The sequence below is a fragment of the Cynocephalus volans genome, chromosome 6 (genome assembly GCF_027409185.1).
Source record: "Cynocephalus volans isolate mCynVol1 chromosome 6, mCynVol1.pri, whole genome shotgun sequence".
Lineage (NCBI taxonomy): Eukaryota > Metazoa > Chordata > Mammalia > Dermoptera > Cynocephalidae > Cynocephalus > Cynocephalus volans.
In genome coordinates, this window is record NC_084465.1 from 77,503,069 (window position 1) to 77,519,023 (window position 15,955).

Below are 15,955 nucleotides of genomic sequence, written 5' to 3' on the forward strand. Positions count from 1 at the left end.
ACTGAACACACATTTAACCTTTTTATGTGGTCACTTGGCCATAAGGGTACAAAAGAAAAAATCATGTTAGATTCAGGAAAACCAACCAACCAACTAGAAACCTGTGTACTGCTTTGTGCAGCACTATCCGGCTAGAGAAGAGAAGAAAAACGATAAGGACAGATGTATTATACTGGACTTTTTAGGACTTAGTATCGTGATAGAATCATGTCACACTGTACTGTTTCACCAAATTGGCCCTAAATATCTATTTCTTATCTCATTACTGTCTTCTGATCCAAGATTTTCTCTCCTCTCCTGGATAAAAATATCTACTAACATAGTAGTTTTGTATTTTTTTTTAATCTTAAATATTTGGCAGTTGAAATTTCATTCCTGTAATTATAATTATAACTAATAGACCTTCCATTTCCCGTGTCATAATTAATGTCAGGTTTTATTAGAGCACGATCATGCTGCCTTCTCCTTTACAAGGCTTATTTTATTTTCACAACATTTATGGTATATTGAATTAAGCAATAAAGAGTTCTAAAGGCTTTCTGACAGAATAACCTTTGGATCATAGATGCTGAGTTAACTGACTTAGAAAAGACTTTTTGCATTGTTTTTAAACCACATATAAAATATTTCCTAATCTGCAGTTTGTTCAACATTAATAGATGAAAAAAGAAATTAGTGATTCAGTGACAAATACATCAGATTTCCTAAAAGGTTATTTAATGTACTCTCAGGAAGGATAAAAAGAACTAATGAAAACAAAACAAAATGTTTAGAGATCATACTTGTTGATTGCAATGCATGACATATACAGATGTGTCAGCTTAACTGAAGCAATTTGGTGGTCCCCACAGATTAGTTTTTCATAGGCCCTGGTTACACTGTTAGTACATTTCCTTTAAACTATACTCAAAGGACACAACTTTACCATTTAACGATTCAAGCAAAACAGAACTGTACCCTATTGTCAATACTGAAATTAGAAATATAAGTGATGTACAACTTTGGTGATTCAAAATATACTTTAGAGGAGAGAAGGTAACCTAAAACTAGCAGCTTCTCAAATATTAAAAAAGTATTTACAAGTCATTTGAGAAACAGATGACACACTTGAAAAAGAGACCTACATACCTTTAAAATAGGATGCTAGACTCTGCTTTTGAAAATGATGAGTGATTTTGTGCTTTTGAGGATTGGACAGTGAGTGACTCTGAAGTCCCTGTTATGTATGGCCCACAAATAGTACAATTAACTCTTACAGCAACAGCTCCTGTATTTTGTCCTCCTCAGAATCTTTAAATCTCTTTTCGGTTTGGTTCATATTTCTTCAAGAAAAGTTAAACATCCTTAATACCATGTTACATGTAATTGTATACATAATGTAAATATGAGGAGAAGATATACATAGAGCAAATCACAAGATCAAGAAAGTTTCGATGTCACTCTTTTTGGTATTATACATACAAAAACCATTCTAGAACACAGAACACACAAAGAAACTTTTTAAATGCTATTCTATAGAAGTTTTTTTGAATGATTATTTGGACTCAATTAAGTGACTTCCATGTAAAGTTTCTTGAAATAATGAATTATAAAACTGCAGCAAATTAAAATGTGGTTTGGGGAACAAGGATAATAGCAGTTTACAGGAAATGAAATTTAAAAGAGAAATGTATCCTATCTATAATAAAGTCCATTGTATTACAAGGTTCTTAATTATGGGCATCAGTGAACAGATATAAAATGTTCTGAAATTAAAACACTATGGGACATTTCAAGATAGTACTCAAATTATAGACCTTGGGGCAAAAATTCAAACAAAAGCCCTCATACGATATGTTTAAATGTTTAAAATTATAAAACAGTCAAACAAGTTGATATATATGTTCTCTCCTTCCCATCTTTGAAAATATGCCATAATAACAACCTGGAAGGCCAGGTCAAAATTAGCATTTGAGGAAATCTCTAAGATTAGCCCCAAAATAGGATGGTGTAGAGAGAGAACCAGTGTACAGTCTTCAGATCTTAGCCCACCTCTTTTCCTATCTCTCTTTCTATCCCTCAGTCCAACATTATACCACACTGTGGGGGCCTCACACACAGGCTATAGACACATCCAAGCTCTATCCTCATCCTCTCACACACAGCTGCCCCTTGGCCACGCCCTTGGACCTATGGGTATACACAGGAGCGGTGTGCTCTGACTATGGAAAACAGGGCCTGGGATGAATCTGCTCAGGCCCTAGAAGTGGACCTGGGGCCAGATGGGCAGGGAATTCATGGGTCTTGAGGAGCTGGCATGCTTTCTAGAAGTTTGAGACATGCCTCAGAGTGGTCAATTCCCTTTACCCTTGAACTTCTTGCACAATACAAAGGTGAGTCAAAGGATGGCCAGAGGGAGACACTCTAAGTTGTAGTACTCCCTCTGAGCAGTTAATTTTATGTAAGTTGGAAACTCAAGACCTGGAGACAGTTTTCTTTCCTCTAGAAGAACTGATATAAAAACCGAGCAGTTATTACTAGGGAAGCAATAGTCCCTTCATAAAGAATGTTCATAACTTTGCATCCAGACAAAAGGAAATTACACTATTCTCAAGTATTTCTATGTCTACAACCGTCTATTGACCACAGTTATAATAATGTTAATTTAATAATAATATTTTGCAGGAACATGGTGCCCTTCTTGTAAACACTAGCTTTTATTTCATACATCTTTTCAAAATACCTCAGACATGTGGAAAGCACATGTCACAATTCCCCAGACCACAGAAGAAAAACCTCAGCACAAATGAATTAAGTAATTCTTGTAAAGTCCAAGGTTCAAATGTTGGCAAAATTGGTGGTACCATTTGGAAGATATTTGAAGCCCTCCTTACTTTTGGGGAACCCCCCACCACTTGACATACTTCTTTGTATTACTTTCTAGCTCATTGAGACAAAGCTAAGCTCTATGAATAAACTGTGATTCTGTACTTTGTTATTCCTTTCCTAGTATGTAAGAATTCTTACTTGTTGACCCTTGGAATCTTTGCCACCAATAAACTTAACAAAAAAAGTTATAAGCAATAAGTACCCAGTATAAAATAATATTATTTTCTGTAAACATTGTTATTAAATAGCACTGCAGTAGCAAAACAAGCAAACAAATTTTTATGACTTTTTTTTTTTTTTTTTTTTTTTGTCTTTTTCGTGACCGGCACTCAGCCAGTGAGTGCACCGGCCATTCCTATATAGGATCCGAACCCACGGCAGGAGCGTCGCTGCGCTCCCAGCGCCGCACTCTCCCGAGTGCGCCACGGGCTCGGCCCGCAAACAAATTTTTAAAAAGCGAATCAAGAAAAAATTCCAGTGTTACTCTCTTAGGCTGTGGGTGTGCATAACTTTGTAAACTGAACTTTTCTTTGGGCTGGTTTCATTTCCAGACACTATTTTGACTGTCAGTTCATGACAAAATGGTTTGATAGTCCAACCCTTCACATCCAGAGATAGTTTCAAATAAAGGATAAAATCAGAATGATCCCACAAAAAAATGGTTAGGTGCCATACAGCTTGATACCCACACTAATCAAGGTGACCAGAGAGGTAAAACAATGTCTGAAATGTAATTTCATCAAAGCATGGGCCTACCTGAATCATATGCAAAATCTCTGGGCTCCTGTTTAATCATCAGAGGAGGTGGGAAGCTTTGGCTGGCTGCACCGCCAACCATGGTGTTGTGTTCATACACAGGGTCATGGTACTCCTGCTTAAAGCCTTGTGGTGGGAAGGGGATGTTTGGCTCAGACATCTGGCGTTGGTACATAGGACGTCCTTCCCTTGGCATTGTCGGCAAAGGAGGAAAGGAATTACAGGGTTCAGAAAGCTGGCGGCGAAATCTGGAGAATAAGAGAGCGTGTTTCAGATAAAATGGTAACATAAAACATTCTCTAAAACACTGGTACAATTTTTAACTGCTTACTGAATGAACACAATACCAACTGGCCCAATGTATAAATCTTTGATGAATACTAGATTTCTCTTAGTAGCACTATGTTTTTAAATCATGTCAAGAACTGTTTGGCTACTAATCAGTCCCTTGAAGCACCATTTCAGTACATTACATAAGTTAAAGGTGTACTTTGAATAGAGATAGGAGAGCACTGTACTCTTTTAAGCAAATGTGTACCCTAATGACTAAAATGCCCAATTATAAATCAATTGGATTGTTCACATAACTTCAACATAAAGAGAGTCTCAAATAATTATACTCAATAAAAAAAAAAAAAAAAACAGAAAAAACAGAATCTGATCTCAAGCTGCATCCTTTATCTTCTAATTCTGTTACCAAACTAATCAACAAACAAACATAAACAACCAAAGAAAAAACTATTTATTGTTTTTCTTTCCATTACCATCAGTTACTGAGGGAGCAAGAGAGAAATGACTCTCTTCTCAAATAGGGAGGACTTTGAATTCCTTAACAATGTCCTAATTAACATTGTGCTCTAGTGAGAATGTAACCGGATATTATAGGGACTCAAACCCGAGCTGGTTTTAAAAAGACCACCTTTTTTGCTGTCAAACAGCATCACAGAACACACTGGCTTCCAATAGCTGCAAACAAAATATCAGGTTGATAAAAATAAGCATGAATGTACAGCTGACCTCCAAAGATGAAAATAACATGTATGTGTTGCATAGATTTGGGGCAAGTCATGGTGTTAGGTCATGAGAAAGTTCTGAGACCTTGGCAGAAGACTGAAAGTGAGGCCTGTGTATCTTTGTTCTTGGTTATACTGTGTAAGATTGGCTAATCATGTAATCATTCTGTTCTGTGTTCCTCATCCATAATATTATTGATGCACCACAAAGATGTGGATTAATTAAAGATTTAAAAGTGCTCTAAAAATGCCCTAGGAGTGCTTAAAAATAACCTATAAAACATTACTATGAGCAAATATAAGCCCATTATCCTCCCTACTAAAAGCATTCCTAAGACTTTAATTTTGAAAGTTAGCATTTAATTTTGGTAATGTTAAATGAAAATAAGGTAGAAGCTAAAGAATGGCAAACCAATTGCTTTAGCATTTCTAAGAACGCTCCATCCTGTGATTTAACTCTAGGCTCACTTTTGCCACGGAAAACACTGAAATTCCACCTACACCTGCAGAAAATAAACTCAGAAACTCAGATATTGCAAAACAGTTAGGCTGACTGGCACTGCATTCATTTCCCTTCTCTTGCTTATTTCATTAGTCAAAAAAAGAAACAGAAATTATCATTAAGAACTGTCAAGGAGTGAATCAGAAAATTATAACTTGAAGTTAAAATAAGAAACCAGCTCACTTGTGAAGCCTTAAAAGGAAGTTAATAATCCTGGTACTGAAAGCTTTGTAAGGAATCAAGCCATTCGTTCTTACGAGTCAACCTGATTTCAGTTGGTACCTTCTGGGGAACGTGTACATAGCAAACACACATGCTTCATAGGAAGCTGCAAGATGTGGGTGCCATTCCTATGAGCCTCTGACCACTGGTAAGGAGAAATGATTCAAGAAGCTTCTGGAAGAGAGTTAATGAGTAAGGAGAGAATGCTGATAAACTCTTGGATAAAGAAAAACCGGGTGTAAGTGGTGGGAAATACTGAGAAAAATACAGGGCTCCTACACAGTGGGTTCAGGAAAAAGTGTCAAAGGGCTGGCCCAACGAGCGGAGTGAGGCTAAGGAAAGGAAGCAAGGTGCAAGCCAGCTGGCCATAAGGCCTTCCCAGAGTGAGGTGGGATGCCTGGGCTGGAGGGGGCTATCTGGAGAAAGGATCTGTTCCCAGAGCAAATGTGCCATTTATAGCCGAGGGACTGTCATTTGTTGGCCAGAGCCCTCTAAGAAATCCTCCCCAGAAACATACGGCTTCAGAGATTTTCCTGGGATTGGCCAGCTGGTACTGTCCTCAAAACTCAGTCGGAGGGCAGCGGGAAAAGACCCTGAGCTTCCCTCTTGTAGTTCCGGGCCGGCTGTTCTCAGTCTAAAATATTTGACTTCAAGTAGAGAAACTAAAATGAATTTGGCTAAAGTATTTCAAGTTAGGTCACCTAAAAACAGGCATACTGCTTATTCAGCAGTGATTTTCCCTAAGAAATTACTATGTCTGCACAAAGGGTAAACTATACAATCTAATTCTGCCACTCATTCGAAGAGAGACTCGATTAGCAAGAACTCTGGGAAGTCTCCAGGAGTGCACAAAATAAAGCTTGCTTTTTTTGTTCATCCTTTTTTTCCCCTTTTGCCCTGCACAATGTGCATCTGTTTAATGGCCCACCCTGTAATAAGAATTCTTTCATCTGTATTTACAAAACTGTTTACACAGATGCACATACCATTACGTTCTGACAAAGTCTCAAGTCCATGGGGTGAGAAGAGAAAGACAATAGGAAGCATTTAATAACTAAAGCACAAGAGGATTTATTGATGGAAACAAAGGTAGAAAAGATACGGTTTAGTTTCACATTAGAAATAACTCTTTCATCTTATCCCTTTATAACAAAAAGAGTTACTGACTTTGAGATTGAGTCCCATAAAATAAAGTATAAAAAGCAGATCTGAGTGCTCTTTTACTTTCAGAAAGTTGCCAGTGGCACATCTTCTGCTGAGCTAGAGGATTACTGTGGCTGAGTTATTTTTATAATGGCGTATCACACAGCCAGTTTGCACTGGCTGATTGTTAAATTTTCAGGAATTTTTCTGAGCCAATTGTTAAACATAGCCATTATTAAAAATTAAATTATATAACTGTACAATTAAAAAATATATTAAAAGCAAAGGCAATAAAAATTTAAAACTCATTACTTCCTAATTATTTTACTACATTTGAGTACCAATTATGTTCTTGAGGTTAGTCTACTGTATCTGTATGACAGAAATACTATATACCAGTCTTTTTCCAGCTCCACATACAGGGTTGCCACAGTGATAGCTCATAGTCAGTCATGGAGGAAGTGTTTACATCATAGACTCAATGGATGCTACAGAGAAGGCCTTTAAGTTTTTCTCCCATAGGGTCTGTTAAACATTTACCAACACATCACTAGTTATATATGCATACAAGGTAGAAGGGAGAAGATGGGATGCTGTAATCAACCTGTGTTCTAGGTTGTGTATGAAAGCAGTATCTCAGGATCTCTAAAGGTCTTCCATTACTTAATTTAACTACAAATTTCTTTATCTCTAGGAGTGAAGAATTAGCCAGCAAAGCATGGCTCTCTATGTCTGTGCTCTGGTTCTTGCCTTACTCCTTTCTAAGAAATACTAATTCGGTCTCTGTCTCTTTAACTGTATATTCTCAGTGTTCAGGGTCATATGTCTACTGACATTAAATACTCGTTGCTTGGAAAGGATGGCGAATAGTTTTAATCAAATAAGTTATACTCTGCAAAACTATGTACAGCTAAACTATTCAATATAAGGTAAAGAACCTAATTCCATAAGCCACCTACTAAAATTAGTCTCCTAACTTTACAGAACAAGTACACACATATGCTCATAAAAATGGGATGATCTGATTTAAAGTTTAAGTGAAGCAATTTAATTCAAGCAAAGCTAAAGGGAAATGTTCAAATGTCAGTATATAGATTAATTTTCCATCTTAGCAACCAATTTAAATGTTTATAAAAGAATATTTATAAGTGACCTTCTCTACAGATTATTTATAAGTCTAGATAGATCAAGATCTTTCTAAAAATATTTTGCAAAGATGTGCAAAATTAATACGCTCACCCTAAATCTATTATAGGTCTTCAGAACTGATAATAGGAATTTCTATCAAGAATGCTAAAACCAGTTTTTTGAAAAAATGGTGTCTGCAATTTACCTGTGGTCCATGGGGTAGCTGCTATCTGGTATGGACTGCGACGGAGGGAGGTGAGCTGGGAAGGCCCGGTCAGATTTTGGAGTGTGAGTTGAGTTTGGAGATGCATGATGTAGAGGGGACACTGGAGTGCTGGATGGTGTAGGCGGATTGGAGGGCCTCATTCCCACTTGTGGCTTCTGATCATAGGCACTACCCAGAGAACAAAAGAAAAGAGAACATTTGTTTCTTTGGAGCAGTCAAAAAGTTTCCAACCCAAGGGAAGAAAACAATATTTTTAGCTTAAGTCATAAGAAAGTTAAAATTTTATGTTTTTTTAAAAATTCCAGAAAATGCAAATTTCAAAATCCACACCCTTAAACAGAAAATACTATAATTAAAACAAACCTTATACCAGCATAAAAATAAAACATGTATTATATATATATAGATATATATAGATATATATATATTTATATGTATGCACAAATTAGTATAAGGAAAATCACTGTAAACAAAAGCACTAAAATTATTTCTATCTATTCTTGACATATCTCTTTGAGAAAGTGAGATAGCTCCTTTCTGAATCATGAAATGATTCTGGTATTGTAATTCTTCTGTATTACATAACATTTTAGAACAAGAACTAATATCAGCTTAATAAGATGGAGACTATATCTGGCTTGCCTTTATTTGTGGTGGAATTTTAAAAAGGCAATGCTTTTGCTTCATTTTCATTTTTTTATATTAAATAAATGATGCTTGGCATTAACTTCCTCATATGAGAATGAAGATTAATGAGGCCAATTAAAATGTCTCTGATATATTTAAACTTTCTTGGAGTATAAAAATGAGTATAAAATAATGTCATTAAGAATAAAATCCTATTATACTCTAACTTCTAAACACTCAGAATTACAAAAGAATAAAATGAGTAAGCATTATTCTATATTATGAATTTAAATTGTTTTCCTATGTGTAGCTTTTGGGAATGTGATTTAACTAATTTTTGTAATCTATGAAATATTTTACTAAAAACAAATTTTATTTAAATCTGAACAAAGGGACATTTCTAGGTTAAAATGCTGTATTTACTTTTAAAATAAAACACATTGATCAATATACATTTTTTCTTTAAAAGATATTTCTTTTTCAAATTGAAATATGTAATAATTTATCCTGTTACTCCATTAATACAACAGAATTATATCTTAATGCAAAAATACTTTACAAAAGTGAAGGAGTATGTGCAGCATAAGTATACTCTTGCTTTAAAGAAAACAGTAGTCATATAAAAAAACATGTATGGTTCTACCTATGTTCTTGACATATGTGAGTATTTCTGAATAAAAAGCCACTTCTTTTATAAAATGGTTATCTTACTCATTCCCATGAAAAAAGAAAATAAAAAAAGATACATTTTTTTGTCCTAAGATATTACTTTTTCCTCCATGAAATGATGTATTAAATTATATTGTCTGTATAGAGATGGAAGTTCCAGAATTTATTGCAGATACTATATGTCACTGTGGGAATTATTGGTTCCAAACAAGAAAATAAAAATATTCAGGCAATTCTTCTACTGTTAATTTATGAATGTCAGATATGTCATATAAAACAAAAGTGATTTCATAGACACAATTCTGATCAATGCTAAAATGCAATGTCAATTCTATATCAAACTGATTAATTGATTAGAAATTTCTCAATACATTAAATAATTATGCTGTGGATACACAGTAATCATAAGGAGAAAATGTAAAAATAAAACCAAACTATAAAATAAAACTCAGATTGATTAATATTGTCTTATCTGAACCCAGAATGTTTTAATAGCTAGCATCTACAAAAAGATCTTTTTTATGAAAGCTTTGCAGTTTCAACTGAGCTGGCTTGTAATTTCATGCTCTGGTGAACCTCTTAGAAAGGCAAATACAAAAAACAAGTTTGCAAAAACAAATAGTAATAGAACATCTCAGCAATGGTCAGCTGCCGTGAGATGGTACAAATCTAAATTTCTTGGATCTTATATATCTTAGATCTAAAGAATGTATGTAGTAAACTTATGAGAAAACAGAAGAACCCTTTGGATCATAATGTATTACAAGCCTGAACTGATATAACTCATAAAACAGAGTACATATTTGTAATCATTTCATATGTTTCCAAACTAACTCCTTTTAAGAACTAAGTTTCTACTTATAATTGAAAGTAGTAATATTCAATAGACAGTCAACTTTATGCAATTAGAGACCAATATGAAAAGTAACAGCATGCAATTTACTGTGAAGGGTTTTTAATGAACATATATGTTATCAAATTTTCTAACAAATGAACAATATACTTTTACTGCACCATCCTTTATTATCGTCAGAAGAACAACTGGCTTTTTAATAGATAATAGCCTCTGCTAAGCCTTATGAAATTCCGTTTTATTGCAATTGTCCATGAACTCACCTTATAGATCATCTGCAAAGCTTGTCAGATAACTAATGTACTGCTTAGACCTGCCAAATGTCTCATTTTTTTTTCTAGTAATTCTCTATCTAAAGTGTATAATGTATTCATTCTAATGGGAACTTTCAAAACTGCTTGTGCCAAATAAGACCCCTTTTTCAAATCCAAGATGCATCACTACTGTAGAAAAGCAACTAATGATCTGGATGAAAATTACTGCCTTAAAATGATTCTAAAGGTGTGTGATTGGATGGTAAACAATTCTTTAGAGTTCTGCTAAAAGCATTACCTAATTAGTTTGTGACATACCGAAGATGGAATGCATAAAATACAACTTAAGATTTTATATTAATCTGGACTTTTTGTTCCAGTAAGAACCACCACCTTATATACATATACCTGGTTACTTTACCTGACATTGTACAGGCACTTTTCTCCATAGCTGAATTTAAAGGGCTGTTCTTGACTGCAGGCAGAGCCAAGTTCTGAACATGGACTGTGGGGCTCTTTCTTTATTTTCAGTGGTAGGCCATGAAAAGCCACTAGAAAATAATACAAAAATATTCACAAAAATGAAATGCAGTTAGGAATTAAGTAGTCATCCGTTCTTTTCTAACTTAAAATGTCATGAACATTTCTTATTGACTTACATATATAAGAAAAATCACATTTGATGAATTTCAGTGGCAGAAAAGATTCTGGAGAATCTTTGTATGCTCCCTTTCTGCTTTTATCATACAACACAATGTATCTTAAATTTTCTCTCACTACTTTTAAAGTGAATCACTTGTAATTTGCTTAGCCAATATTAACAATGCTAGAGGCTCAGTTTTGAGAAAGTAAGCTTTGAAAACATTTCAGAAAGATTTCCAGTGTCTAAAGCAGAAAAAATAGAACTGATTATCCAAGAATCAACTGAAGACCAGAATATAATTTTAAGCATTATTGAAAGGAAAATATCTCAAATGCATCAGTAGTAATGGTGTAATGAAATGACAACGGGACAAAGAAAATCCAGGTGCAGATCCAGGGTTATCTGATGACACTTTGGGCAAAAAGCATCTTTGAGGCCAATGCTCATTTACAAAATAGAGAAAAGTACCTGCCTACCTACCTACCAGAATTGTGAAGATGACATGTGAGAAATATGCTAAAGTTGTTTGTCACATGTAACTCACCATAAAAAAAAAAATTCTATATCAAAGGATGTTTTCTCCCTTTTCCTATGACTTAATGCATGGTTATGATTATATTCATTTATGCTTAATGTAATACAAAGGTTATATCATAAAATAAGAATACTGGAAGAAATATATATATGGGAGGACGACAGCTTTAAAACCAATAAATAAATAACACAAAATATATATATTTCATCTTTCTATATATGACTGAAATAGATAAATATTAAGACCCTATAAGAATAACTGAAGTGCCAGTATAAATGGGGAATTGGTTAAAAAAAAAAAAGGTAAAATAGACATAAGAATGGATTTTATTTTTATGTACATTATCCACAAGTATGATTAACGAAAGGATAAACACAGAAAGGACACATGTTCAGAAGATTTATTCTAACTCGTAGAAAAACTGGAATTAAAAGACAATATGATAAGTCTGAATTCTACAGAGGAAGATATAACAAGAGAAACATTGTGATTTATGCCATTCGATCTTGATTATGCCATTACAGCATCATAAACTTGTATTAGCTGTAATGTCATATATAATTTTTAATATAAGAACTTGATAGCACAAACTACTGAACTTCAGGAAAATAAATACTAGTTCTTTAAATACACACACTATTTTGATAGAAGTGTTCAATGGCACTCAAGAGCCATCTGAGACATCCTCAAAAATAAATTTGCTAAATAAGCAAATTTTACTTAAAGAAGTTGTCTAAGGAAAACACAAATAATAGTAAAATAATCATACAGGGTGTTTTATTTTAAAGTATATTCTTAATGTAAAGTGTGTGTTTGTGTGTGCACGCACACACATTTAATATGCATATTCAAAGTAGAGAGAAAAGAAATAGAAACAAAAAAGAAAACATATGTATCTCCAGGTGTCAGGGATGCTTATGTGCATTAACTGTACCATGCCAGAAAGTTATAATTAATTATCTCTTCAGGTAGAAGAGGCTTAAAAACCTCAAGAATCAATTATAATACAAGAACTTGTTTGGACACTGACTTGAATAAACCAACTATAAAAAGACAATTTTGCAATAAATAATATATTTGCATATAGACAAAGTATTAGATAACCTAAGAAATTATTTTTAATTTTATCAGATGTGATAATGACAAAGTAGTTATACAAAAAAAAAAAAAAAAAAGATTTAGAGATTCACACAGTATTTACATATAAAATAATATGTCTGGAATGTTCTTCAAAATAATCTAGAAAAAATTACGTATGGGGGAAGGGATGAATCAAATTACAAAAAAATATTGATGAATGTTACAAGCTGATTGATGGGCAGATGGAGATCCATTACATTATTCTCGTTATATTTATCTATGTCCTAAATTTCCAAGATAAAGTTTTCAAATTGTGTGTGTGTGGGGGGGGATTTTAAGTAGTATTCTAAAAGAAAATTGTCTACCTGTGTATATGTGTTTGTGGTGTGTGTGTGTGTGTTTGTACGTGTATTATGCTTAGAATAACAAATATTAAAGACAGATATTAAATGTTGTTTTTTATTTCCTTAAACAAATAGTTTTCAACTATCTATTACTTTTGGGAGTATAGAGAGCAAAATGCAAAATGTTTATACCCAGGTTTTAGCGCTTTGGATTAAGTATTGAGTTTTACATTTTCCTAAGAAAAAGTAGTCGCAACACATAAGGAATTTAATTTTTTATTCACAGAAGTAACAACTCATATTATACCTGAGATCAGATCTAATTTATATGAATAAAAATTGATTAAGACCTTTGTAGTTAATAAATATGCAGTATGAGGCAAAGCTTATTATATTTATCAAAATATGAGGCATATCGGAGACTATCATGTTTAATATTACCATATTTTAAGTCTTGGGGATGATGGGTAGGAAAAGATTAGTAGACAGGATATAAAATGGACTAACCGTAAATGAAAAAAAAATTGACAAATTAGGCTCTATTGAAATTAAGAACTTTTCTCTATCAAAAGACATCATTAAAAGAGTGCAAAGTAAGCCATAAGTAGATGTTTGCAATAGAAAGATCCGACAAAGAACTCATTCTTCATATAATGGGAATTTAATAAGACAAGACAGATGACTCACTTTAAAGGGCAAAAGAGTTGAGCGGGCAGTTGTTTAAGGATATCCAAATGGCAAAACAAACAAATGGACAACAATAACAAAAATATATGCAAAGTTATTCAAACCCTTTACTCATTAGGAAATTGCAAGTAAAACCATGAGATTATCACTATATACCCCTAGAATGGCTAAGCTGCAAAAGACTGACATTATCAAGTTTTGGTGAAGACATAAAGCAATGGAAAATTTTATATATGCTGCTAAGAGTATGAATTAGTATAATCACTTTGTAAACTTATTGGCAGTATCTACTAAGGGTCCACATAAATCTACCCTATGATCTAGTAATTACACCTTCAGGTATATATCCAAGAGAAAGGGGCACATACGTTCACCAAAAGACATGTGTAAGAATGTCTGGAAAAGCTTTAATCATGATAGCAAAAACTGGAAAAACTGAAATATTCATCAGCAGGAGAATCAATAAATAAATCATGGCATACTCATATAATGGAATGAATACTATGCAGAAGTAACGAGACAAATTACCTACTGACACATGCAAAAACATAGATGGTCGCACAGGTGTGAACTTGAGTGAAAGAAGACAAAAGCAAAAGAGTATGTAGTTGTCCTTGCTCATAAGTGGAAGCTAAGAGAGAAAGAAGGAAAGAAAGACCACAGTGGTGTGTTGGAGTTGCAGAGAGAAAGAGCATACCTAGGGTTGCAGGGTGGGGTGGGGGAAAGAGGAAGTGGAGGGAGGTGAGAGATTAATTGGATGGGGGTCATGGGAATAATTGCAATTTGTGGTAGTGGGCATGTTGACAGTATTTGTCTGGCCATCACATCTTGGGCACAAGTAGTGACAGTCAAGCTTTGTACCCATGAATATGCATAACCAATAAAATAAAATAAAATAAAAAAGAGTATGTAGTATATGAATTTCAAAAACAAATAAAACTAATTTCACTGAGAGTGAAAGAATCCTCTTGTATTAGTGGATGAGAGTATTATGGACTGGGAAAGGGCACTAGTAACCTTCTACAGTGCTGGAAGTATTTTATATCTTACTCTGTGTGGTTGTTATACAAATATATACATTGAGTGGTCTTCAAAAATTTAATGGAATGTTTTGTATTAGCTCTTAATTCCATTTTCCACAATCTTTTTGAAGTACTCTTGTAGTGGATTGAACTATGTCCCCTCAAAACTCACTGAAGCTTGAATTGTGTCCCCCAAATTTTATGTATTAGAAATTTAGGCCCCATTGTAACTATTGAGGGTGGGAAACCCTGTTACAGTAATTGAAAGGTGGGGCCTTGAAGAGATGATTAGATTGCAGGAGCACACCATAGTGAACGGATTAAAGATGGTGGTGATGTGTGTGGTTTGGAAGGCTTTAAAAGGGGAGCACGAAGACTCTCTGCTCTCTGCTTCCACCATCTGGCAATGTGAAACTACCAGGTCACTGCTGCCACTACCAGATGGACTTTGGATTTCCCAGCCTCAGAAACTGTAAGCAGTAAATTTCATTTTCTTTATATAATACCGAGTTCTGTGTATTTTGTTATAAGCAACAGAGATAGACTAATACAACCCTCAGATGTAAAACTCATCAAGTTGTATACTTAAGATTCTTGCATTATAATAAATGTATATCTCAATAAAAGGGTTTTAAAAAATCTGATTTGCATCAATCAAAGCCATTAAGATATTTCAACATGTCTGGCTTCCTAGTCCATCAGAGACATCTGAGAAAGTGCTTCAACTTAATGGGAGAAATTATTCCAAATGGGTTGAGGTCAGAGATGGGAGAGGAATGGCAACTCTGGGGCACATCAGGAATGGGTGCTAGCATAAGAGTAGCCTCCTATCAAAATGTCCACTGTGGTTGACCTATAAGCAAAAGGCATGATCCGTCCTAGTGGATTTGCTATTTGGAGATCTACTGCTTTCAGACTGGCCCAGTGAGCTTCCTGAAAGAACCTTAGAAGAAAAGTCCGTTCAGGTGGCTACAACAAAAATACCATAGAATGGTGGCTTATAAACAACAGACATTTACAATTCATGGTCCTGGAGGCTGGGAAATCTAACATCAAGGCATCAACAGATCTGGCGTCTGGTGAGGGTCCTCTTCCTGGTTCATAGATGGCCATCGTCTTGCTAACACATCACATGGAAGAAGGAGCAAGCAAGCCGTCTAGAGTCTGTTTAATAAGGGCACTAATCCCATTCATGAGGGCTCCACCTTCAAGACTTAATCATGTCCCAAAGGCCACACCTCCAAATACCATCATAGTGGGTATTAAATCTCAACATCTGAATTTGGGTGGGAGGGCAGGGGAGAGCACAAACAAGCAGTTTATTGATGGCATAAGAATTCCCAAAGTGCTATCAGAGGCAAGTTGATCCCTGAAAACAGGACC

General features: G+C 34.5%; 1 protein-coding gene across 8 annotated transcripts in view; it reads right to left on the minus strand.

Annotated features, from left to right (window-relative positions):
* The window catches only part of ETV1 (ETS variant transcription factor 1), a 93,128-nt gene that overhangs the window by 35,761 nt on the left and 41,412 nt on the right, over window positions 1–15,955 (minus strand). For 7 of the 8 annotated variants that reach the window (XM_063099630.1, XM_063099629.1, XM_063099628.1 and 4 more), the window contains 3 exons: window positions 10,683–10,812; window positions 7,838–8,026; window positions 3,625–3,872 (listed from right to left, as the gene is read on the minus strand). In XM_063099630.1, coding sequence (XP_062955700.1) covers window positions 3,625–3,872; window positions 7,838–8,026; window positions 10,683–10,812 — 567 coding nt within the window. The remainder of the gene's footprint in view (window positions 1–3,624; window positions 3,873–7,837; window positions 8,027–10,682; window positions 10,813–15,955) is intronic. The other variant, XM_063099633.1, reaches the window with a different exon arrangement.